Here is a 27,387-nt window from a genome sequence, read left to right as displayed (position 1 = left end):
GGTTTGCAAGTTGTAGTTTTGTAAACAATGTGTGAAACTGTTTGTGAAACTGCATTTCACTGTTTTTTTTGTTTAAGGTGCTCATAAACTAATGGGTGTTTGAAAGATCTATGCTGAAACATTCATGCGCAAAAAAAAATGTTCTTAGTAGCTTAATTGCATTTCCACAATGATTATTGTGCCCATTAAAATGAGCTTGGTAACATATCATTCAAGTGCTTATGCTGTTGGAAGTTATGCAAACACAACCGCCATTAAAACCCGAGCTGCTTAAGTTGCTACGACAGTATCACGAAACCTTCCCCTGTAAAGAACGTGCCATAAATTATCACGCCTGAGACAATGGATCATTGCACTAGTCAAATATGTGTCACATTCACAGCATAGTTTGACCTCAACCAGTGTGGGACTGCAACAAGCCTGGCCCGGTGTGTGCGGCACATTTCTAACCCACCGCTCGTCTGATTGTGCTGATCGTGCAGTGCATTATTGCGGAATTAAAATTAATTGACCGATTACCATGACGAATGGTTTCGACCGACACTGAGGATCTTCCCGAGCTGCCAGGGGCGTTGTCGGTGAGTGTCGTCATAGCAGCACAGAATAACACCTATCTATCGGCTTCTGTACAGCGGAAGTAGATTATGCATCTGTCGAAAACACCCAAAACATCACACGCCTTTGCGGAGCGCGATCAATCAATCGAGTATTGAATTACGCAACGATGCTAAAACCATCGTTGGCGCCAAACATTTACGCCACTGCCGAGGTGGATGGATATTTTCTCCAAATTTAGAACAACAAATCCCTGGCGTGAAGCAGCTGAGAATCGCATCCCCCAAACGGATAAGGGCACAAAACTCAAACCCAACACCACGGACCAACACACGAGACACACACACACCATCGGCAACAAGTGCGCCGAAACCAAACGACATTAGGGCATTGGTCGGCGTACATCATCGCGACCGTGGTGGCGTCTTTCGCGCCATCACATCTGACGTAATCTGGCGGTGTTCTACATTCTAGCGGCCGGAGTGCGCACCACATCCAGCGGTCCACGGCCACGACGAGGAACGAAAGATCATTCCCGCGTGTGTGCGCGTGTGCCCTGTGTGGTAGGCAGCAAACTGTCAATCGTTCGCTCGTTCACAATTTGCCATAACTGTTTGCCCTCCACTTGGACTTGGCGGGTCAGCCAGAAGTGGGAACTTTAATGGTTGGCTGTTCGTCACTTTCATCCCATATCGGTTGGTCCTCGTCGGTCCGGAGTACCGAATCGATCGCTACTGGTGTTTGGGTTTGATTCCTCGTTAAAATGATGAAAGTTTCGCTGATCCCTCATGCTACACTCGATTGGATTTAGTGCAGATCGATACAGCATCTCACACCTCCATATAGCACATGGGCCATCGTTTTGTCGAGGGCGTGAACAAAATGTGGGAGTAAATCTAGTAACAAAAGGCGCACAATCCACTTGCGTGTCATCGTACCATGTACGCGTATGATGTGGACACCAAAAACGGGGTGCCCGGTAAATCACGACCCCACAGTAGGCCGTGTTGGAGCGAAAAAGGGCAGCTAATGAAAATTGTTGATATTTCATTCTATTTTAATTGGCTACTTAAACTTAAAATGTTTAAAATAAAAATGATTAACAATGGATCTTGATTCGTTCATATACAATTCCATGATAATTCTAGGCTATGGATTGATACACTAAGAATTTTTACCCGAAACTACCCAACATTCAATAACTTAGCCTGAGTACCCTTAGAGTAAGGAAAGATTGTACTTCAAGAAGATTTTGCTATTCTAGCGAATGAGTCGTGCATTATCGACTATACCATTTGAATGGCCCTGCTGAAATTGATAACTAACCAATGAAAATATTGGCCTTGTATTGGACTTAAGTATTACTCTAGATCAGAGGTCTCCAACCTATAGTCTGCGGACCACTTGTGGTCCATGGCACAAGTCTAAGTGGTACCCGAGAGAAATTGTCGTTGAACCGCTCGCCATCACTTTAAGCGCCATACCAATTTGTTTGGTGGAATTAATTTACAGTGACACATACATTTATTCTCTCGAACAAATGATCGTTAGCTAATTTGACACTTTCATCATTCTTTTGCAATATTTTACAGGCAGCTCCAGTTCATAGCCTGCACATGTGGGCCTTGATAAACATATGTTCAACCATAGTGGTCCACGGTACTAAAAAAAACTTACTGGACGAATATGAAAGTCCTCCAAGAATGGAACTTCATCTTTCACATTTACTACCATATCGTTATGACTCAGTACGTTTGAATTATTACCCAAAGCATTATCCAAACGTTTCATTTAACCCTGAGCGATAGATCCAGTGCTCTCAAGTGTCACCACATGGCCAGTAATCGTTGGGCCAAGGAGTAGATCATCGCCATAGAATATTTTCTACACAAGCTGACCATCTATCAGAAACACCTCATCAGAGCACGTTCTAAGAAGAAATCATAACAGATAAGACAAAACAAAACAACCACAGCATAACTACCTATTTACACTTCACAATCGGTCACCAACAGATCCAATGCGTTCGCACGTCCTCGCAATGTAGGGGCCCGGTGGTACGGACTTCAATTATTTTTACAACACCCCTTCTGGCCGCGTGCCACCTCACGGGCACGTTCGCGTTTCTGCTTCGGTCACTTCACGCACGCACGCACGGTCGCGATTCGCCGTTTTGGTTCTATGATTCTTTTTTTTTCTTCGTCTTCTGCTCTTCTGCCACACTTGTGCTGCCCACTCTTGGCCGATTTGCGTGTATTATCACAATTCCACACGCGTAAGAATATCCGACGAGTAATCGCACCTTTTTTTTCTAGTCACAGAGTTAAACTTGAACAAAACTACTTAACTTATAAAAAAATCAACTGACGCACCAACACACGCAACCAGTCGATTTGTTCACTATTGTAGTATAACTCTCGTTAGAGCCTTCGAATTTCGCAGTAAAATAAGGATAGTAGATAACAACACATACACTCAAAATCGTAATCGTAAAATTATTTGCCAGACCTCCTCTGCCACTTGTTTTATTTTTTCGTTGCGCGTAATATCGAAAATAAATTAATTAACACTCGTGTCGTTTGATTCCTTCGCGTAATGCGGAAGATTTTTGTAGTGCGATTCTCGGTTTTGGTGTGTGAATATTTTGCTTCGTTATGATTCACTGATTTTGTTCAGATGATTCACTTTCCACGGTTTACGTTGAGGTTCGTTTTTCGTTTCAATTATTCGAAGTAGCACAATTTTTATGTGTGTAGTACTTTTTTTTTATTTTGCTTTCAACAACTCTTGTAACTCTTCGTGTTTCGTTTTGTCTACGCTAGACTTCTTTGTTTCTGCTTGACGTTTGCAAAGCGTTTCCTTTCCTTTTACTTTGCTGTTCGTTTCGATAGTGTTATGTACACTTAGAGCTACTTAAATATTAAAATTAAAATTAAATGTTGCCTAATGCTCGAACGACGACTGACTGAACCGAGCGCTGAAAGTCAAACCCGCACGATCCCATATCCCATGCGTTCCGTGGCGTTTAGTGTGTGTGTGTTAGTGAGGCCGTACGACTCTTTTTTTGATCGGACCACAGCCAGCTCGCCGCTACCCGCCGATACCGGAACGGCACGAAGTGGCAATGTGCGCAAATGACACACGCGCAGCATCCGAAATTGGCCGCGTAGTGTTTGGTGGGTGTAGTGAGCGAGTCACACGACGTGCGACAGACGATTCACGTTTTTGCATTGACTCCGACGCATCCGATGGTGCGATTTGTCGTTTATTTGTCCTTTATTTGCTTCTTCTACGAGACCGAGATGGACAACATGGATGACCCTGTCAAAGGAAGCATTACGAAGGGACATGAACAGGCGATGTATGATTTTAGTATTTTCAGTACATTTTATTCCCGTTCATGCATCATCCTTACAGAACAATTGTCATGTGTGAATTTCATGGGGATATTTTTGATACCACGTGACTGATAATACAAATACTACTACACAGCTTGAGTTCACCTTTCACGCCAATTATCCCTTTGCCTCTGGTCATTTATTGTAATTTCAAATGCGAATCTTAGCAATACGGCCTTGCATGACGGATTGAAGAAAAAAATTATCCAACACTTTGGTTGACCTTCATTCAGATAAATAAGGCTTCGACTGGGAAGGTTTTAAAATTAAAAAAAAAATCGCAACAAATGACCCACTGCAACTACATCCCTTCAACAGGGTAACAGATTTATGATGCAAGCCTTATTCTTCGCAACGAATGTAACCTTCATACCAGACAGGATAATCACACAGTTGTCCACCGGAAAGTAAAAAGTTCACAATCTTTGCGGTGTATATTGACCCTGGCAAAGATCACCACACTTTAGCACTGGGTCACACCGGTAATGGTAGGTATTTATCGTGTCACCATGGTTCGCTTTTACGCAACTAATGTCTCACAGGAAGCTCGCAGTGTTACGGACGGATACATCACCAACAAGAGCAAGGACACACTACATTACGGAACCTTCCATACATTAAAGCATCCTTCATACTTTTCCATCCACATGAACAAAAAAACACACACTTAACACAAGGTTATAAAGCTCATTAAACGTTTTGTCTTAATCAACACTGGGAGTAGTTCCATTATTCGATTCGAATAAAAATTCGTAATCAGTTCTTTAGCGGAAATTAACACATCCGATTCCACAGTTCGTAGCACTTTCAATTCGGCACGTATCGCACATGTAGACTGCTGACTGCGCGAGGATGCACCACGCGCTACGCACTTCTCCGGGAGTCTGAAGGTGCATTATGCACTTTTTCCGTTGTCAACCACGATTCACGGTTGAAGGCTATCGGCAACGTTTATTTCGGGAAACCGCCAATCACGATAATCCAATGGGTAAAAATAACAGCCCTTTCCCCGTGCAGTGGCAGTTCCTGCTTGCGACAATTTTGCATGCGTACATTCGTGACTGTTGCATTCGGGTGGTTTTACGTTAGTCTATGAAATACGCCAAACTGGAAAACACACTCTTACACAAAACGCAATAGGGTAAGTAATCATAAACTCTAGACCTCTACAGATTAAACTCGCTGCCCTCTTTCAATCTAGCCCACAAAGGCTAGGACCTTATCTGATATATGTATGAAGCATTCAGCTCAAGTGAACCGAAAATCGGGATATCACCTTACCAGACAAGCTGTCAGTAGTTCTGGAACTTGGTCAGAAAATCAGGAAACACGATCGTCGCCGGAGTCTACAACACCAATCAACCGACAGCTGAGAAACACGTGGCTGTGTAGCTGAATAGCCGGAAAGTCAAATAAAACTGCGGAAACCAGAGGAAGCAGACATACATACCTTTCCAGCCCATGATGTTTCAAATGTTGCAAAAAGACCCAGAAAATCATACAAACATCATGTTTATACCACACCAAAAATTATATCCTCAACTGTCCTTAATGTTTACATTTTTAACTTTCGTATAGTACCTGCACGTGTACGTGTTTGTGAAATCGAAAGTCATCTGCAATCGGTTCAACCGGTTATTGTTTGATTATAAACAATTGTGTTGGCGATACCGCTGGAGGCAGCACCGGGGTCAGGTAAGTTTTAGCTCGATTTAAAGAACAAATCCTTATTATATTGCTCCCTCTTTGCATAATAACATGAGTGTTTGAGTTGAACAATGTTGTAAGTATCTGGAACACAAACATTCTACGGTCTATTTATTGCCCTGCACCATTGAGGATGTTCGATTGCTTCAAACAACGATTTTATGCAACGGATCTTCGGGTTCTTTTGCAATGGACAAACATGATATCCTAACGTAGTTAATGAAAAGTATTACCTTTGGATTAGTCTTCTTAATTAATCATTGCCAAAATGTGATCACTTTCATCTCTATAAACAATTCCGCTTGAACCGATTGGTTGTCAGTTTTTCCGCGAATTCGCACGCATACAACCTCATCATCGGTTGCTAGACGTCAACCCTTGAGGAGTTATTCGTTCGTATCGTTAATATTATCGCTTGAATTAAATACCGTAGTTAACACACTTGCTGCTGCAGCACGATATATTGATGCTCGATCTAATATTCTGCTACATTGCATTGTCCTGGTTGTGCCGTCAATAGTTCAGGATTTGTAGTTTTTATCAATCATCAAGCGAAGGTTGTTTACACCTCGGTACACGAACTTGTAATCATTTGCTGTTTGCTCTGAACGCTGGTAAGAATTTGACAGTATTAAAACGATGGTCGAAGAATGTTGTCAGAGAGCAGAGCTTGCTGATTGATCATCGTGTTAGCTTAAGAAGTTCCTCGGCAGCACGAAAATCATTTTGTAATCCGTGAGCAATTGTCCAACTGATTGTAAGAATAGTTTCCTGTTCTCGATTTAATTAAACACAACCGTTTAACGTATGTAATTTGTTCCATTTGTCAATTGTTGTTTTGATTTAGTGGCAGTGCTGCTTACGATTTCATTAAACAATACAGTTTATTTTCGTTGCAGGCATCACTCGCTAAGCAATAATGGCATTCACCCATTCGACAGTACTGCGGCAGGTTAATTTGAGTATAAAAACAGTTCCAAACTTTCTACCACTAGCATTGAATAACAAAGAAATGCTACGTGTACCGTAAGGAACTGTTGGGTCAAGGTAAGCTAAAATATTCCTAACATAACCTATCCTAACCGAATGTATGTTATTTCGTAATTTGCTGCATGGTTTGCAGTAGTATTTCCATACTGTACAATGCTTTTGGGAAGTTGTTGAAAGATTATTTTGGTTTGCGAAGTTGTACCGTCACCTTCCGAACGATCGCTATGAATGCGTTCGATTGCAACATTCAATGCACCTTCGAGGCATTCGCAAGACAGATGTTCGCTTGTAGGTGCATCGCCAAGTGTAACATGGTTAGTAAACGATTGTAACAACTGTAAATAAAGTATCCATTTGCTGGTGCTGCAGAGCTAAAAGATATCAACTTTCGGCACCCTGACCTCATTTGACAGCCTAGCGCGAGCGGTAAAGCAGGCCATCGTGACGTGCTTTACATCCTGGCACAGAACAGTTCACATGGCATTAAAAATAGTTCACGAAGCATCAAATTTTGCCTTCTTATCGCCAAATTGCGAGCTTTTGCCTGCAGGGCGAAGGCGCATATTGCTTTTCGTGAAGCAATCCATTCAAAATCGGTTACATTTTAATGGCATTTGCCCGTATGTGGTGTGAAAACGAATGTTTATGTTTTGAAGCCGATTTACACCACACTTTTGAAAGGTGGTGTAACTTTTTTCGAATGTCATCAACTGCTCGAGGATGTACTGTTTTGAAAACATTTCGAGTTGTGGTCGTTGGTATAGCAATAATCATTGTTAATTTCTTATTTCCGCCGATGGTTTACATGACAGAGAACATTAATATTATTCTTTTATCAATTTTTAGGTTCTTTGACGATGTGAAAGATAAACCCTCATGTTATTACATCTGGATTCTACTGAAACAGTTCCAATGGGGTTGATGTTTTGTGCGCAGAAAGCCGTCCATTGAGAATTACCTTATTTCGTCTTGTGCGGCAACTTCATCACAAGCAGGCTATACGCATTTTCCTAACCGTTTAATGTTGCAACGGATGCACCGCTCGAAAATGTCCGCTCCGGACACGTAATCGTCAAGCGAAACGAAAGAAATCGATCACCTACCTTAAACCGATATCAAGCACCGAACCGACGCATACAACAAAACGAAACAGCAAACCAGCTAGCTGTCCCTGTCTGCCCACAGCTTCGTGAAAATTGAGCAGCTCGGATTTGTGTGGAATAGGATTTCTACGGAGAAGAGAAGTAGCGCAGAGGGAATGGGCACGGAGTATCGTCTCTTTTCCTCATTCTAGAACGAACCCGACAGCAGCGCAGCAGCATTTTTCGTCGTCCGCGTTTTCGCGTTTTATACAGTGTAGAAGCAAATAATTTGCGAGTGAATTTCGCTGTGACGATGGCTAACGGTGCGTGACGTCGGATGGTGCAAACGTTGTGCGTGCATTTTCGGCGATCGGTGCCCAAATTTCGAATAGCAGACGTAATGAAGAGAAGGTGAAGCCATCTTTTTTTCCGTGTTCATCGTTTGCCACAGCGGCGTGTGTGCGGGAGAGAAAGGGTTGGTGCGTGTGTTGTGTTGGAAGTGTGAGAGAGTGAGCGAGAGGGTAGGGAAGGAAGTTTGTGCGGGTTGGAAGAAACGAGCGGGACGGGGTTCAGTCGGATGAGGAAGGTGAAGTGAGCAAAACGTTGCTCGAGTGAGAGCGTGAAGAAGGAAGGAAACGGGCGGCACGAAAGAAGAAGAAAGAAAAAACGACACGGCAATCGATTGCTGGCGCGTGTGGTGGTGTTGGTAGTGCATAGGGGCGCGGTAGCATTGTGTGTGTGTGCACTGTACCACCATTTTAATGTGATCCATCCATCACAGGGCAAGCGAAGAGTGAGCGTGTGTGCTGGGGGCATTTGGTGTGTCGAATGCGCGTTATCCAGCGAGAATTGGCCATTCTTTCAAACGGAAGTGTAATTTCTGTTGTTGTGTTTGTGGTGTGAGACGCAACGTCCCGGAACTGCAAAGAAATTGCGAAGAGGTTAAAATAACGCTCACGGGCTGGTGGAATATCTCGCGCACGCCTGAATTTGTGTGGTAGCATAATTTGCAACGCAATCGTGCGTCGCCTCATCATTCCTTTGTATTGGGATACTGTGCGTACGTGTGTGTGTGTGTATATGCGCTTGCAGCACTGGAATCATTTTAACATACCCATCTTCCTTGGGCCCAGCCAAAAATCTCGCGAAACCCACACACACACACACTCCCAGACCGGTACAGTGCGTGAGACGGAATCGCGTGTCGGTGAGCAGTGAAGAGTGAGCAGTGAGCGAGTACGTGAGAATAGAAAACGCAGCAGTGTTATACTACCATAAAGTAAAGCTGCTGGTACGTTTGTTTCATAACCGAAGTACGAGCGTTGTGTGTGCAGAAGCGTTGTGTGATGAAGTAGGCACGTCCTAAACGTCGGCGACATTTTCTAATGGACGTGTTTTGGGAATTATTCAAGGAAGTTAGGAAGGTTCAAGAAAACCACAAATACCATTCGCGCTGTAGCCGACTGATGCACTGATATAAATTTGAAGCTTGTTTAGTGCATTAGTGTATGTGCGTCGCGTGAGTGAGAAAATATCAGTGTGAGTATTTATCTTTTATAATGCCTTCTCTTCGTATACATTATCGACGGTAAATCGACGTATTGAAAATGCATCGATTATGACGTTTTCCAAACTATGTAGTGAGCAGGACTCTGCAGCGCAGGGTAGAATAGTGTGTAGAAATGTTGGTTATTAGCGCGCGCTTATGTTTGCTTGAGCGGAAGTGAGCAGTGAGCAAAGTAGGCTATCTCACACAATTGCAGTACGCGTACGCCCCTATCATGGGCACTAGCACACGCACACACACATCCAAAGTGTATAGCTTTAGCGTTGCGAGCCGCAAGGGTGTACGCACAAGTATGACGGAAAAACGTTTCATTTAATTGAAAAAATGCGAGTGGTTGTATGTGTGCTCACACACAGCTAGTTTTGTTACACGCTATCACAGTTAAAACGGAAGATGTAATGGGGATGGAAGTGACCAGCAGCAAGAATTTTTCTTTTCAATCCCGCAGAATTGTTGGAGTAATTATTCTCACGAAAAAATGTGTGTGTGTGTGTAAGGTTGTTTCGATTTTTCCCGGCGGAAAAATGACAATATGGTACACAATAACGCACTGAAGACACAAATACGCCCCAGGAGGCCTGGTACTATTGGACTGCGTCATTGTGCGTGTCTCTTTCGCGTCGGAAATGGAGTGGGTTGTTGCCTTGTTTGTGGTTTTATTTGCGCCTTACCCTACCAAAAGAAAGACATTTCTGTCATTGATCTGATGCTATTATGCTGTGCTATAATTTGAATTGGAAGATGGTTTTTTATGTTGACATATTGGTCACCCCGATGAACTAAGAACACTAGCAGACAAACTGTAAACGGTTGGATGTTTTGCAGAGCCCATGAACATGCTTTATCTAAAAACTCCCAATACATTGATGGCTGTGTTATTGAATAGCCTCTTACCGAAGTGGTCTATCTTTGGATAAATGCATTTTTTGATAAGACACAGTTTATCGTATCAAATTACTCCATGAGCTGGCACATGTTGACGATAATAGGCCTTTGTTTAGGTTATGTAATGGGGGGACAGCTCACGCAACGTCGTTTGAAATATTACAACTCACATATGAAAAGAGACAAAATAACAATCAGAATGCACTGGAACGACTAAAATGTACAGTAACTTATTGATTGCTGGAAATATGTTGTTTTCGGCTTTACCGGATGAATACCCGCGAGTGAGAAGACACATTGAGACCCCGATTCAGAGAATATCCACGTACGCAGAAATTATTCTATGCGTCGCGTACTCTACTGTGTGCCGCTATGCGTTCGCCTTTCCTTGTGTGTGGTAATTTTTACGCTGCGGGCACAACACTGCCTGCTTCGATCCCGGAGTCCATCACACACTCTCATCATCATCACATGGTAAAAATCAGCCGCCTTTTTCTGGTGAGAATTTGCTGGTGAGAAGAATGGTGAAAAACGATTTTCCCACCACCACCCAGTGACAGACCGCACTCGGGTAAACGGAGATACACAAATTTTCCGCATCTTTGTGGATGATGAAATCTTTACGAGTTGTGTCTCGGATGGTTCTATCTGGTAATTCGGTCACTATAGTAACTGTCTAATCTCAAAATGACCAGAGCCATACAACTGGCCATCCACGTTAACACGCAACATTTCCCACATACGAGTAAAGAACTGTGCTTGGGATGAAAATTCTCCAAGAACACAGCGTTTAGACGAAACACTTGACTGAAAATGCGTTTGTGTGGTGTGCTGCGTGAGCAAATAGCATACGAAGATGCGGTAAACGAAATTGCTTCGTTTCGTTGTGTGCGTGATTAACTTTTAAAACAGGTACCGGCGTAACGCGTTCGCATCTCGTAATGCGTGAGTACGCGTGTAGAATTCGCGGCATTCTGTCGGTTTTGGCACGAAATCAGCTTCGCCGTGGTGTAAGCGTGTGTTGAAACATGAATTGACATGAATTATTTTGTTGATCCATCGTCGGCCAATCGTTTAAAGTTGTTCGAAGAATTAGAATAGATTGAGATATTAACGAAAACTAATAATACAGGTTCAGTTCTATTGTAACTCTTCAACAATAAATTACTCAAAATAGAGTTTAAAATTGGAGTATGTATAAGAACTCAATGTCCTGAGGATATATAGGTTGTACTATAAACGATATAAATTGCGAGTTAAACTCGCATAATGGACTGCACTATTCTTCCATTTGTCCTATACAATTTAGTCAATTTCATGTTCAAAAACCAATAGAATATTAATTTAAATAATGTTTCCTTTTTCTCATTTCAGCAGCGTTCAGACGAATGACGAAGGATCAACTTGCAGCTAGATGGCATAATTTGTATGAAAAGTGATGAAAGCTTTCTTTTGATTTGACACGACTCCCTTACGGCCACGCGCAAAACATAAATTCTCAACCTAGCAAGCGTAAGCAAGGAATTGAGTTTGCATGTAGTACGGTGAATGGGACTAGCAGTAGTTCCATCGGTGCCCGTGAAACAAAGATCCGATGCATTGGGAGAAATGGCACCCGCTCTTACCGAGCCACTAAGCCAAAGCAAACTGTCCTCGTCGGCTGCATCGGGTGCCTCACCGAGGACGAGCAGCAACACGACGACCACAGCCACTACCACATTCGACGGAACCACTATCATCACCTCACCGGACAATTTTCATAGCGATCTGGACCACCACCAACAGCAGCAGCAGCAGCAGCAGCAGCAAGAGCAACAAACGCAACTGTTGGAGCAGTTTGCCGATGCACAATCACATCACCACTCGTTAACGATCGGTGATACGGTGGATGTGTCTGAAACTGTGGTGGTGACGTCCACAACAACGGCACTACAGGAGGAGGGCATTATCCCCGGTGGCGGTGGCGGTGTGTCACAGGTCCAGGGAACGACGGCAATGTCGATGCTGTTGGATTCGAGCGACGGTGTTGGCTCTACCACGGTGGACGACATACAGAATAACAATAGCGGTGAACCGGGCTTGAAGATCGATGCCGATACCAACCGGGACCTGATCGAACTAGCGCTGGAGCAACTGCATCAAGACGCGGCCATGGGCGGCGGTGGCAATGGAAACGAAACGCCCGCGGTAGACGCAATGGCGGTGACCAATGTGGTCGACATGGCATCCGTGACGTCACATTCCGCAATGCCTGCTACCATTTTGCAGCCGCAACAATCCGGCGATCTGATGCCGTTGGAGTTGCCACCGACACAGATGATCACATCGCAAGCTAGCTTTCCGGGTGGACAGCAGTTGCAGCCAATGCAAAGCGGTTTTATGAACATCCCGATCCAGGATTCCTCACAATCATCATCGTCGCTTACAGGGATGGGCATCAGTGGCACGAGTGAGCTTGGCATGCAGCTGAAGGAAAGCAACGAGGTGGATCAGATGATACGCGAACTGTCCACCGCGGACATTGATCTGTTGCAGGTATTTAAAAGCTTCGACAACAACAGTCTGCTGCTGTTCAGCGATGTCGACGTGGCGAATCTGTGCGACGTGCCGGTGGGCGACGGCAGTCAGTCGCAATCCTCACCCAACAAGGACCGGGAGCGGTTGGAGCAGCGCGCGGAAATCTTGAAACTACAGGCACAGATGCAGCGTAAACAAGATTTTCTTGCCCGCCGTCTCAGCAAGCTAAAGGCCCGGTATATGGGCCAGCACATCAGTGAAGAAATTGCCGGCCTGTTCGAGTACACGCAGCGCTTCTGGAAGAAGCGTGAAAAGGAAAATGCTAAACATCTGCACAACATGAACACCAGTATCAACCACGGCAACGGTGGAGGCCAGGCGCTGGGCAATGTAGGTTCAAATGTTGCCACCACGATGGGGACGCTTACCGGTGAGGGTATCAACAGTTGGCCCGAGATTATTCCGTTTCAAGCGCCCCCGCCCGATCAGACGCCGGAAAAGCTGAAACCGATTTCTGCCAACGCACTCAAAACGTTCACCAAGCGGCTCGAAACCGTTTCGAATACGATCTGTTCTGAGCAGAGCAAGCGCGTCCTCGACAGTCGATACTTTCACGGTGTCAGTAACATTGGTAGCGGGGCATCCTCCTCCTCGGCGGCTCCATCGACCAGTGGCGCGGATCCGACTAACATCGCCAACTTCTCCAACACCATCCCGTTGTTCGAGCGATCGGCCACGCAGGAGCTGGAACAAACGGCCGGAATGCTGTACGCCGAATTGCGACAGATTGAGTCAACCATCGATTCGGACGCAACGCTTAGCAGCTCGGGCGGCGAATCAGCGGACGAATCGATACCATATACGAACAATGTACAGGAACCTCTTCCAATGTAAGTATTTTTACTCCAACGATCACACTTGTACTGGGTTTACGAGGAAGCACTTATAGCGGGATTGTAAAGTTTTTCGAATAAAAGCGTAGTGGGACCTGCACTGGGTCATACATTATGAACAGCTTCCTAATTATCAAGTGGGGAACTGCCAGATATTGCTTTTACAGTGAGCATTGAAGCATAAATGATCAGAACATCAGTCACGAATCAATATTTTTTTTATGAAAACATAATAGTCAGCCACTGTCCAGAAATTGTAAACAAATTGTAGTTTCTAAGGGACACTTCTTTGAACAATATGTAATGGAACAATATGTCACTTAAAAAGCTTCTAATTTTGGGGAAGATCACTGCAAACTAATTTATACACCCAATATAATTTTTTAAACATGGAAATTAAGAAACATGATAAAGGATCGTGCTATATAACGTTGCACAATAATTTGAAGAGAGGAGTATTTAAAATTTCAGTTCACACATTCACAAATGTTAAATTTATCACAACAAATTATAAAGTAATTGTAATAATTCAGAATTTGCTCATCAATATCAACATCTTTTGTATCCGGAATATCCTACATATATCGTCTATATCAACAACCTGTCACGAGAACTATTTTCCTTCTCATTTTCCCTCCATATTATATTGTGATACCATACCCAATTACTGATCATAAACTTATTCATGTTCTTGTGTATTCAATTTTTAGTACCGAGCGAGCAGCGTGGAGGTGGGCAAACGATCGAGCATCGGTAGCGAGCAAATGGACGTGGCTGTGGGCCCGTGTAGCGGACCTGGAATATCGCATCCGGCAGCATGGCGAGGTACTGAACAAGATACGCATCAACAAGGGTTCCGTTGTGCTGGAGGAGCTAGGCGTACCGAGTGATCAGCTGTCCTCCCAACAGTCGGTCAACGGGTATCGTGGCCAGCTACCGGGCAGCAGCAAATCCTTAACATCCCAGACTGCAGTTACGGATGACGAGGATGTCGATATGATGTCCAGTTGTTCGCGTACGCGACCCTACTGTCGCTCGCAGTTCCGGAAACGAAAGCTAATGCAAACGCACAACCTGCACACCGTATCGAAGAGAGCGGCTAAACCAAGGTAATTGTGAAGCGGGATCACCTTTGATTTTGGGTAGGGAGAGCAATATTAATTAACACAACTATCTTTCATCGTTTTTTTTTCTTTCCCTCTTTCCCGTGTAGCAACGTCAAGTGCGGATGCCAGTGGCCGCTGCTTCCGTGTGCGCTGTGCACGGGACGTACGGATCCGACAGCACTGAGAGATCCCCTGGATACGCTAACGTTCCCGGAACGGGTTGCACTGCTAGATGCCAGTTTCCATCCCGTGTTGAGCTTCCCAGAAGGTAAGGGTCATACTGCGGAAACAACCAAAAATACATTTCCCTTCATAATGCACAACGAAAACAATTGCACCGAGAGAGTGGGCAGAGCTATCGTCGCATGGGTCACGGCTTTTCTTTTAGCGGCGAACGTTGTTCGCCCTTATTCGCGATTGTGCGCGGATTATTGTACGCTTCGTTTGCGTTTCACCCGTGCTCAAGTGTGATCATTTACGCGGTGTGAATTAAACAGTAGCGGTCTACACAGCGAAGTTGCCGATGGTTTCTTGTACCAACCATGGGGAGCAGGATGTGGGAAACGTTCCATCGTTCGTTGGTCAACAGTCGCGCGAGAGAGCGAATCGCCTTGCGGTGTATGTGTGGATTGGAGTTAAAACATGAGTGAATGCCGATGATGTGTGTGAAAAAAAAACATTGGTAAAGTTTACAGAACAGCGACGATGAGTCAATTCCATGGAGTGAAGATACTGTTAAACGACTGAAAGATCCACCTGCAAAAACAGAAATTTAATTTGCACAGTATGCAGAATTTGTGGAATTAGTTGGTGGAGTACAGAGAATATATTTTGCTATTATTTGCAAGTTTATATATTTGTAGAATTTGTAATTGCACAGTGGTTGATCATGTTGTTTACGATCAGCTTTATCTGAACCGCTTGTCCATTTTTACGATTATAATTTATTACAGAACAAATTCAATTCGAGAACAGTCTCAGAAGACGAAATAAAAAAACAATATGCAGGTGCCGATATTCGTTGCCATAGTCATTATTTATAGTTGTGAAAGTGTGTTTCAAAGTAAGTTCAAAGCAATAGGAGTATTTTTTTCCTTAACTGCATCTCACCCAACGTACAATGCATGTAAGCAATAGTAAAGATGAAAAGGTAATCTCCCGGGCATCTGGTGTACATGTGTGTTACTTGTTCCTCTAGCCAATACCCAAATGCAATGCAATGTAAGGAATAGTGCAAAACCCACCACCACGGTCCCACATACCCGGGTGTAATGCGACCCCGTCGCGCCGGCTTCGTATGAGAGCTGACTGTATGATTTACACTGTGCTGTGTGTGCTCGATTGTTGCCATACTTTCGTGGTGTTGGTATGTAATCACTCACTAGCAGCGCGGGCACATCAACACCAACATACCACTTACCCCCGTTCCCCCGCACACATGCCGCACACAACGTTATGCGGCCGTCTAGGGCAGCAGCATATTATCGGTAACTGTGCTACGCCGCGATTAACGTCTGCCTCTTGTCTCTTCGTGGAGAGTGAGAGCAACAACATTTCCCGCGCAAAATTTTTGTTACGTTACGTGCGGGGAGAATTTGTTGTTTTTTTGTTCACCTCGAATCCTGTTTCCCCTACCCATATTCACCATATAATGCGCGTTCCGGCGTGGAAAATGCATACCGGCGCGCATGCGCTTCAAAACCTAGCAAAACAACATCATTGCATGCCCACCACCTGCCGCCTGCCTTTTTTTACCCACGGACGGCAGTGTGGTGTGTTTGTGCCGCCTTTATCAACGGCCCCGGATATGACAACAGGGGCCGACTGGTGAAGATGATGGGTTTCTTCGTACCAAACAAAGAGAGTAGGTGGAAACTAGAAAAATGATGAAATCGTCGATGGGAAGTTTCAGATTTGGCTTATTTCAATCTCAAAAGCATTTGTTTTGTTGCGATCGTCCGTATTATAGAAATAAATATCTCGTAATGTATGTGAAACGAGCTCATCTCAAAATATACATATAATATATTAATAATCCTACATTGTATTTCCCCTTTCAGACATTTCGTACAGCATACATCTGGAGGCGATCATGCGAACGCCGGAATGGCAAAATAAAATGATTCGCTGTAAAGCCACATCCGCTAGTCTAAACGAATCGTCCGTACCGGGATCATCATCTACACGTGGTGCATTCTTCTCATCCGGTGACGAAATGACACCATCCTCGCACGGCAAGCGCTACACCAGCTCGGACGGTAAGCGGAAGTACGAATCGATGACCAGCAACAAGTACAAGAACAACGATCGCTACCTGAGCGATGGTGGAAATAGTGAGTGATCTTGCGAGTTTTAAAGCACGACGCGACAGCAGTTCAGTACTAATCGGATATTCTTTTTCTTTTCACCTCTAGAATCTAAAAAAGCCAAATCGAAGCGGGATGTGATACTATCGAACAGTCGTAAATCTGGATCAGGATATACGTACGACGCTTCGCGTTCGGGCTCGAATGGGCATCGGAGCAATAACAAGAACCAGCCGGGCGTGAGTAAATCGAGAAAATCTTCCCATTGCTACGACTATTACGATGGCAATGATGGTGGTGTAAGCCGCAGTCGGAACACTTCCCCAACGCCCAACAATCGTAATGAAAGGTAAGTGGGAGTAGTGCCTGTTTTGCTGTGGACACGTTTATAATTAAATTTGTTTCTACATTGCTCTCGCTTCGTCGTAGGAGGTATCGGAACAGTAGTGCGTACGACATCGGTAGCATTGTTATTCCACAGAGCATGGCCGCCTCAACGAGGGTGTCAATTCCACAATATAAGGATATTGCCGTACCGAAGTATGTTGTCGTTCTTATAATATTACACTGTGTCAACAAGTGTTCCCACTATCTAAAAATTTTGCACTTCTTCCGTAGATGGCGCATTGTTGGTGAGCATGAGTATACTGATGACTCGGTCAACAACGAAGCGAACAATTCCGATATTGTAACGAGCGATAACCAAAATATGATCATCACCATGGATGTGGAGTTATCCACGGAAGGAAATCAGACCATCCTGAAAAGTCCGGCGAAGAGCGATCCAACGATTCCACCAAACGGTACGAAAACAGCTACCGTATCGGTGCCAACTCCTTCCACCTCCGGGTACATCGAAGCTTCGCAGCAACAGCAGCAATTGATTGTGATACCAGCTCAAGATGAGGAAGACATCTCGGATGAAGCGATCATGTTGAAGCACGAACGAGCTCTGCAGGAGGAACGCAAGAAGTTCCAAACTTATCTGAAGTTCCCGTGGAGCAGACCACGCGCAAAGCGACGCACCGACAGCCGGGCCGGCTCCAGCGGTGGTAATACACCCGACCCGACTTCACCAGCACCGCCAACACCGATGGTGGATCATGATGTTAGTATTCGGGGTGATTAATTCTGTAGCGAAAACGGAGTTTGCCCAGAATAGCCAAAACCCCTCCATTTGTGCACACCACTTTAACACTATCTTCTGTTTACAGTCTTCGCCGGCATGTCCATCTACTCCAATAACGCCCCAGGATGGACAGGAGCTATCCGAAGCTAATGTTATAAATGGTAAGTTTGGATGTAGCATCTCGCTAGAAAAAGTTTGGTTATTTCTCAATTGGTTTTTTGTGCTGGGTAACTACTTATGCTTTTGCTTCTTGTTTTCTTTTAGCGCTTAATAAGAGTCTTCACAAAAAAGAACGCCGTAGGACGGTATCATCGAAACGGGAAGACCAGCAAACTCAGGGAGCAGGCACTACTACTCCCGATACACGTGAAGTAAGTGCAGTTGTCTTACTAATGAGAATGAAATGGGTTTCATTTCTCCTTATGGATGTTTTATAAGTTACTCATCATGTTCATTCCCTTTGCTACTCATTTACAGGTTGTTACACCGTATGAAGCACTTCAGTTTCCACTTGCGGATAACATTTTCGAGGATATGGTACGTTCGATGCCGAGTGACCACCTGGACAATGAATGTCTCAGCAAGCTAACCGGAAGGAACGGTTTACCATTCCGCCGTTCAATGCATCGAAACAACAACATACTGCTGAAGGTGAATTCGAGCGTTAATCTTGCCCCGGCCAGTCTCGGACTGGGCAGCCAAAACCCGCTCAGCTCGAACGCATCGACCGCGACGACAGTGTCGGCGACCGAGACCGATATGGAAGATTTCGACGATGAAGATCTGATGCTTGCGAAGCGAATGGAAAAGGAGCTCATCATGCAGCGATTGCTAAACAGCCGCAATGAATCGCAACAGTACGAAATAGTGCCACCGTCCGCAAAGCCAATGCTTGACGATGACGAGGACGTCATCGACGACGAAGAGACGGATACGGGCGAATCACTGTTCGTCGAGGAGGACGATCCGAACGATCCCGAATGGCACGATCGCCCCGCGGGTCGTTCCGGTGGCAGCGGCGGTGGTGCTGGCGGTAGTGGTGGGCTTGGAAGCAATGGTGCTGGAAATGCAAGAGTTTAGCTCCTAGAGAAACGCGAAAAAAGTCGAGAACTAAAGTGTGAAAAGCTTAAGTGAGGTAGAGGTTAGATTTGTTACGCTCCACAATGTGAGCTGATTCTTATTATGATTTATTTTTTTTGCGTGTATCTATAAGAGATCGGTTGCTTGCGGTCTTTTTGGTGCGACAAGAACGGCCCTCAGCATAACAAAAGTCAGTGATAGACGTAGTAAGACGAGCGTTCGTGTATATATAATACAGATATATTTTGAACTCGCACATCAGAGAAGGAGAATAATGCTGTGGCCATATAAGTCGATAGCGCGATCGCTACTAGCCGGAAAGCGTTTTTAAGTCCAGTCCACCACTATACAAAATTGTCTTTCACTCTCTATCTCTTTTTCCTTTTGCCGACCATAGTTCGAATGAAAACAGACACAATTTGGACGGAAATGTGTCTGTGGTGAACGTTACTTCATTTTACCTCATAACCATTTGGGGCTAACGCTCGTCACCTGCGATTATTTTGCGTGTGCGTAGCCCTGGAAATAGATGCTCGATGCACGCACACGCCCTTGGAGACGTTTTCTTTGTGTGTGTGTTTTTATTTGTTTATCCTTCCAATTTCTCGTAATGACTAAATTGCATTAGTTTCATGCACGCGAAGCAATTAATTAAGAGCGGTAGTAGCTATTACAATGTATGTGTTATGTGTCCAGCAAGTGCAGGAGAACAAAAAAAACAGCAAGAGGTTAAGTTTGTTTAATGCATTTAAAATATTCTTCTCGTTCGGATTTCAACCTCTTCTTAAATCTTTTTTTTATTTGTAACCGAACGTTTGATTTAGCATGGCTAAGTGGTAAAAGCAATGTAACAATTTCCCCCAGTTAGGTTGCACACATAATTTGTTATGGTTGGGTGCGTATATGGAGCAGAAATCTGATCAATCTCCGATAATCCAAGCTAGAACTTTTCGCTATGGCTAGTATAAATGATTTGATAGCGTAAGCGCGCGCAGTTTTACCTTCCTTGTTTTTACCTATATTAATCGTCCCCTTTTAATAAACCGCTGGCAATAGTTCCGTTATATTTCTGTGCGTGTCAAACACATAAAAGTAAGAGAGGGAAGAAAGATATAGGTAGTAGTACGGTTAGATATTTGCTACTGCTGCTTCTCGGTCTCCTAAAGTAATAAGCGAGATTTAGGTAGAGAAGCATACAAACACACACACATAACAGCGATATGCTTCACTTAATGGATTATTTAACTGATACGCGTGGCCAGAGACAAGTAGGGAATAATTTTTAAATACTTTGTTTCAATAAAGTTTAGCCATTTTAGATGAAATCCATTATAACACGCCCCCCCCCGTCGTAAGGCATGGTGATTCTCTCCGACACAGAAAATAAGCTTACCCAGCGCGCGCAACCAGTGGTTTCTATCGTTTTTTTTTTGTTGTTTTATTTCGTCGATTGCCATAACCACTATAATTGATAGCGAATGAACGGATAATCCCAAATCACTCAAACACACACACACACACACGTCCTATGCTAAAAACTATTGGCAGGAAAACAACAAAAAATAACTAGCATGTACATTTTAGTTTACTACCACCCACTATTTCTAAGTCTACGGCGTGTCGACTCGTGGAACCAGATCGACTTTTATAGTACGACGGAAATATGCCACCAGAGGATTACTGTGGTGATGTTTTTTTTGTTGTTTGTGAATATATGATGGGGTTTGTTAAGGCCAGGGGAGGGTAAAAGTGGGATCGCAAACTAATGAGGGTGGGTTCTGTGAATGTATGTTGCAAAAATATGTAGAAATACGTAGCAGTTATGTAAACCTGCTTTATTGAAAAAGCGCTTCAGTGAAAGGGAAAACGGAGGAAAAAGAGCGGAAGAGATGAGTATAGTTTCGTAACATGAAAATAAAAATTACCTATAACAATGGAATTACCATTCAGCAACAGCCAGAAAACGGTGGTGTGTCATGTGGAGTCATTTCGTCAGAAGGTAAATATTGAGAAAATTCTTATCCATCCACTGTCCTTTCGCAACGACTCGTCGATACCGTTCTTGCTATGGTGGTACATAAACTTCAAGCGACACAGAAGACAGTGCATTAGTACAAGCTTACTTCCCTTTGTTACTTTGACTTTCAACACAACTTCACGAAGTGTCTCATCACGTTCCAGCACAGCAGCCACTAACATCCGATCGCCGATTGAGAACTTATCGTGGATGAGAGGGACAACGGCCAAGAATGCTTCGATTTTGAATTGAACTGCCATCTGCAACAGCGGTATTGATAAAGCGGATAGTTTTGTCATATATAGCCAAGACCTTCCACCCTCTCGGCTTGCTGGGTCGCTACGATAATCGTCGCTAAACTATTCATGCAGCAACTATGGTCGTTTAAGAAGGATGGAAAGGCATGGGACTGGGATAGCGAGTATTGCTATGGTCGATCAGTATCCCTGAAAGAAAATCAACTGGTGATCATCAAAAAAGACAACATGCACCCTACCTTGTGGCCAATCGGGCGTATTATTTCGGTTCATCCTGGCAAGGACGAAATAGTTCGCGTAGTGACGCTGAGCACAGCATCCGGTAAACACATCGAACCGGTTGGCAATGTTACCCAATCCAAGTGTGCTCAGCAATTTGGATAAGAAGATTGGCATTGGCACTGAATAGCATGCAGCAACAAACCATGTTTTCGTTTATTTACTTTCAGTGATAACAAGGCAAGGCACATACCCATATATATCCATAAATTCAATTTCTTTGGTGGCCGGAATGTGAGAATTAAGGTATATTATAAAAGAACATTCCTCTCACATTCCTATCAAACGCATTAGAGTGCGGGGGAAAAGGCAAAACGGATCCTGCATCTCTTTCGTATTTTGCGCCGTTCCGTCCGTCGAAAATGCTTCAGAAACGATGGAATTTTTGGTTTCTGACACCAAGAGAGCATGATCAACGAAGAGCTAGCACAAATTTCCGTACCACGTGGTATCATTTCATATAGCTGCACCCTTCCCTCTAGTGATCATAGCGCTTGATCCGTCGACTGATCTTTCCTCTCTTTCCGTTCGTCCAAATGTGCTAGCACCCTAATATGACTCCATCCAAGTTCATTTTTATGGAAATAACAATAAGGAGTATTGAAATCGTATATTTATATATGGAATCCTTCTAAACCCCCGGAAACTCCACGATGACAAGAGATATAATTATTGTGAAATAACCGAACAACAAACAATACATAATGTCTTCGGAAATAGTGACACTGCACATTTCCTACTGCTAATAATTAAAAAACTTAACTGCTGTTCAGTTTTGAGACGCACTGTAGGAACTGGATGGATGAAATGAGACGGAGGATTCTCCCCACAGTACCTGAGCTATTTACTCTATCGATGGCTCTCCCTGGTTTGATATTATGTGTAACTAATAGCCAACCGTAGAAGATCTCTCATTCTGATGATTGATCAATACCATCAAAGCGAATGATAACGTGAGTATGCGATATCAATTTGTTATGTACAAACATGGCGGATCCTTGTGCGGATCAGATTGATGTTATCTCCTTTCGTGGATGCTCTCTTGGTGTCAGAAATCACAAAACCGGTCGCTTTTTGGTGGCTCCGATCGCATGCGCGGAGAGACTTCGACGAAAGGAAAAGCGCTTACAAATAATATGCAATGACGACCGCGATGACCGTGTGCTCTGCTAGCTTGTGTGTGGTGGACATTAAACACTAACGGTGATTAATTCTTTCCATTACTCTCTGTTGTCCCCCCGCAAAGATTGTCATCAAGAAGAAGAATAACCATGTGGGTATGTGGGAGGCAAACAGTACCGCGAGTCAATCTGCTGATATATGTGATATGTTGAGATATGTGATATTAACATCTATTGTATCAGATGTAATTGTACATCTATTGTATCTACATCTATCTATCTATGTATACACCAAAAAATCGGAAATAAAACGTTGGGCGACTACTGAACTTATAGGCCAATACAAGCAATCAGTCAAAAGTAATTGCAGTTTAAAATTTAAAAAGAAATACCCGGGTATTCGGTTGTCTACTTGAAGGTTAAAGACGAATATAAAATACTATTCAGAACAGAAACCAAAAAAATGCGGCTACAAACAAGGCACCGCTCTTGCTGTCTATCTACGACGATACGATAAGAAACCGTTCTGTAAGATTAAATTAAATCCTTTTTTGGCAAAGAGCATATGGTTGCAGCTGGTATGTATATCTGCTCTACTTTTTCTCCTAATCCAATCCGGAAGACTGGAGGGTCGGGGAAGGGACATTCAACTTCACCCCGCAGAAGGGATCACTCTTCTAATTGATCCAAATTCAATTCTCTTTACTACAGGGAACAACCTTCCGGGATGAAACTCCTCTGCAGTGGAGTGGAGTGTAGTGCGAGCAGAGGGTCATCACAATTTAGACCGTCTAGTACGGCTCATTAGCAACGCCAACCGTTAACTGGCTTACAATTTTCCACCACCGTGTATCAATAGTGACCTCAATACCGTGAGCCACTGAACACACTGTGTCCTTCTTGGTCCCGTAGTAACTTGTGAAAAAATGCACCTGACGAAGTTGTGATTCCCTACTGCAATGCACCGACCGTAGAAAACGAGCCGTAAAATCAGCATAACCAATTAGTTCCCCGTCTCCGGGTACAGCGCCTCGTTATGTTGCGTTGCGTCGGCGACAAAGTCAGGACATACAAGGGGCAGCAAATTAAATATGACTTATGACGCGAGGGCAGCGAGATTGCATGGCGTTTTTATTTTTAATAATAGAATATGATTCAATTCAACACCCTGTCAAGCTCCGGAACGGGCAAACGTTTGGGTTCCAAGACGAAATGAATAGGATACACAGTAGGCCACGCTCAGTAACAGGATATTAAAAGATCAGTGTCAGGTGTAGAACAACTCCAAGCGTTATGAACCAGGAACAAACTCACCCCCTTTTCCCGGCCAGTTCTTTCGGTTGACTTTGGTTAGCTTTCGCGAATGGGCGAGTTGGACCGTAAAATGGTCCTCGGAAAAAAGGTTCTTCTGTTTGCTGGATCTCTCCCTTTCGACACCCTTCGGTGAGTGATCCTGTGTACCGCACAAAAGAGGGGGATGGACAGAAAATTAATAAAGTGTCATTCCGATGACAAATCTGTGTCTAATTGATGCGGTAAAAACAAGTCCCCAGTAGGCAGCGATGTTTCGGTTTTTATTTTGCATTGCCTACTGTAGCATTCCGCGTTGTGTTCCCTCTGCCTGCTGTGTTTGTACTGTTTGTGCGCTAATCTCATATTGAACCCGGCATGGAAGGACCTAAATTTTGAGGGTGCTAATCGGGCATGGGGTGCGCACGTCTAATTTCCATCAATCTGTTGAGTTCTCTACGCCGTGAAACAACTGTTTTGTCATTGCTGTTGTGATTTGTGATGTTTTTGGACAACAAGAATTGCATGTATCTCCGGGTTGAACCCCTGGGTGGTTTTAAAGTTTTCACCTTCAAGTGTATACGGATAACGAGTGGCTTTGTGGTGGTGATGGTACAATTGTTGTGTAAATGGGTTAACCTAATTCTAATCATACTTTAAATCCATTGTTTGTGCATTAAATTGAGCTACACCAGAATTACTTTGTCCTCTTTGTTTGTCATTACTCATTCGAGCACCTTTGCACATTCGCTAGCAAGTTCAGTAAATTGGAGCTACAAACGATAGCATCCTTTCTTTTCTTCAGTCTAGGGCAAATATTCAAAAATTTGTTAATGTGTCTGGAATAAACAAATAAAACAAGTATTATAGAGTAGTTACGGTGCTTTTACTATTTTTGTGAACATAAATAACTAAAGCAAATATTTTTGATTTAGATAAAAACGACCAGAGGCCATATTAAGATATGAAGGGGCGTCCCGGTGGTGTATTGGTAGTGGCTTTGGGTTTTCACACGACCGGACCGGTTCAAAATTCCATCCGGAAAAATCTCTTTTAAGCAGTTGAGGTTTGGGGGTTTTTGGTGCCGATAAAAAAAGATATGAAGAGAAATAAGCTATCGATCTTTACTTAATTTCTTATCAGATTTTTCAGTTGCTTACACGCTTGCTTAACAAGCATGGATTGCTAGCAGAGTTGTCGCTTGTCGCTTGAAAACCGTCGGCTGACAATCTATGTATGTATCCTGCCACCGCAAAGTTTCGCATTATTATCAAGCATTGCAGGTCAAAAGTGAGAAAATTTTAATGAAGCAGGAGAGAAAACCTCTCATCTCTTTCCGTTTGTTTAAAATCCCCGTCGTTTTAAGTCAAATTCTTCAAACACGACCAGTTTTTTCAGTTAGAATATTAAAAGTAGTATTCAGGATTTCACCAACTAGGACGAAGTTGGCACTAATATTCAATATTAATCTGAATTCAAATTTAATACAACTGATTAGAGTTTTGTCACAAGAACTTAATCTATACGGTTCGATCAGTTACTTTAAGTGACTTCGTTCGTCAAATTATGTTGCTGCTGTCCGCTGCTGGTCGAGTGAATTATGGAAGGTTGGACGAACGAACACCTGTTCTAGTGGGCGATTCGGAACAGCAGATTGCGCGAACTACACGTCGAATGTAGGAACAACACATAAAAGGCCCAAAAAACAGTATAAACACGGTATCATGGTCGCACCCAAATTAGTTATTGCTCAAACTCCGACGGGGATTTTTTTTCCAGTCGTCGCTAGTGCACAAAAATAGTGGTGAACGCGCGCGTACTATTCAGCAAAGTATTAATAAAATTAGGAACCACCGCCGGTTGGAACCCGCAAAGACTGTACAAACGACGTAGAGAAGTGATCTGATCAGTACAATCATCATTTAGTCCAATGTGGTACTAGAAAGATACATTCTCGATTCTTAGTTTAAATCCTTAAGATTACAGATAAACGAAGCTTGATCGTGATTAACGGGAGTACCATCATAATTCTAACATATATCTTATATGTTATCTCATATATAACATATGACTTATATACAGAGAGCTGAACTGAGAATAGGCGCGGTTCTGATTTCCAATAGAGGAACCACTGCAATGTAGATCTGCATCTGCTCTACTATATTGGTCGCCAGTAGTAGGCTCTGGCTCAGTAGATAGCCCAGACAAAACACAAGTTAATGTTATGTATGTCTCTTCAGCAATAAGAATTACTGGCTAGTTCTAGATTTGTGTATAAAATAATGTCTGATGCTCAAGAAAAACAACGTATCTTTTGGATTGAACTTTCAAACTCTACAAAACAGGATTATTCTTCGATATCTTACAAATGTCGCGAATCCGAGTATCCAGTATCGCTTTAAATAGATTGTCCCGCGTTGTAGCAGTCGGGCAATTGGTCGACTAGATTTAAATTAAATTTTAAGCACAGCCTTTATGCACCACTACCGCCATCCGAAGGATAAAATCGATTTTCCTCCCGTGGGGCAAAAAAAACAAAATCACAACCCAAAACGGACTCGTATCACACTTGTGACCAGAAAACGGCGCGCGTAACGTGTTACTGTCCGGCTGACGGCCATGTCTCGTCCCTGGCCAACGCCCATGTCGTCCTTGTCGCTCCACCAGCTCCAAGCCAGGCACACGCGTGCCGGCCACATTCGCGGTGCGAGCTGGCGGCACCATTCGGTTGCGTGCGAGTGTCCTTTTAGGATATGCTGCAGCACACAGCCTGTGACGCCTGCTCGGTGTGTGCCTGGTGTGCAACACGTTTCTCATGATTGGTCGCCGAAATCTGTTACCCATCCTCGATGGGCGGAGCCAGCTGGGATCCTTTTTTTTTTTTCACCCCAAACCATGGTAACGCAGGATGAGAAAATCTGTGGTTGCTAGGGAAGGAAAACTTTTACTAACTTCTCGAGCTAACCGTTCCGAGATGCCTACTTCGGTGCTTTGGGGCTGGAAATTCCATTCAACCGACTGTGTCACCCTCCGCTTTATTCTTTCCTCAAACACCTTGCACGAAGCGAAGCAGTGGTGCGTTCAGAAGTAACACCAATCCGCCAGAGAATATCCTTGTCTCGCACCAACGTTCGTGTGTTGTGTTGCCAACGTTCGTGTGTTGCGAAAATTCATCCCCATTTGCTACGCGGCTGGCCGGATGCTGGTG

General features: G+C 43.8%; 2 protein-coding genes across 4 annotated transcripts in view; one reads left to right on the top strand and one right to left on the bottom strand.

Moving 5' to 3' along the window:
• Nucleotides 1-3,504, bottom strand: part of LOC128299185 (protein lava lamp) — an 85,209-nt gene extending 81,705 nt beyond the window's left edge. For all 3 annotated transcript variants that reach the window (XR_008287290.1, XM_053035066.1, XM_053035067.1), the window contains exon 1: nucleotides 2,540-3,504. The gene's annotated coding sequence lies outside the window, so the exon portion shown is untranslated. The remainder of the gene's footprint in view (nucleotides 1-2,539) is intronic.
• A 4,367-nt stretch (nucleotides 3,505-7,871) lies between these two features.
• Nucleotides 7,872-19,705, top strand: LOC128309862 (uncharacterized). Its single transcript, XM_053046345.1, has 11 exons — nucleotides 7,872-9,271; nucleotides 11,562-13,591; nucleotides 14,305-14,703; nucleotides 14,808-14,968; nucleotides 16,761-17,033; nucleotides 17,115-17,355; nucleotides 17,436-17,546; nucleotides 17,625-18,114; nucleotides 18,221-18,296; nucleotides 18,400-18,506; nucleotides 18,613-19,705. Exons 2-11 carry the CDS (start codon nucleotides 11,733-11,735, stop codon nucleotides 19,213-19,215), a joined length of 4,320 nt encoding a protein of 1,439 aa, XP_052902305.1. The 5' UTR covers nucleotides 7,872-9,271; nucleotides 11,562-11,732; the 3' UTR covers nucleotides 19,216-19,705.
• The last annotated feature ends 7,682 nt before the right edge of the window (nucleotides 19,706-27,387 follow it).

Source organism: Anopheles moucheti, chromosome 2 (genome assembly GCF_943734755.1).
Source record: "Anopheles moucheti chromosome 2, idAnoMoucSN_F20_07, whole genome shotgun sequence".
Lineage (NCBI taxonomy): Eukaryota > Metazoa > Arthropoda > Insecta > Diptera > Culicidae > Anopheles > Anopheles moucheti.
The sequence above is the reverse complement of the archived record's forward strand: the minus strand, read 5'-3'. Positions and strand labels throughout refer to the sequence as shown.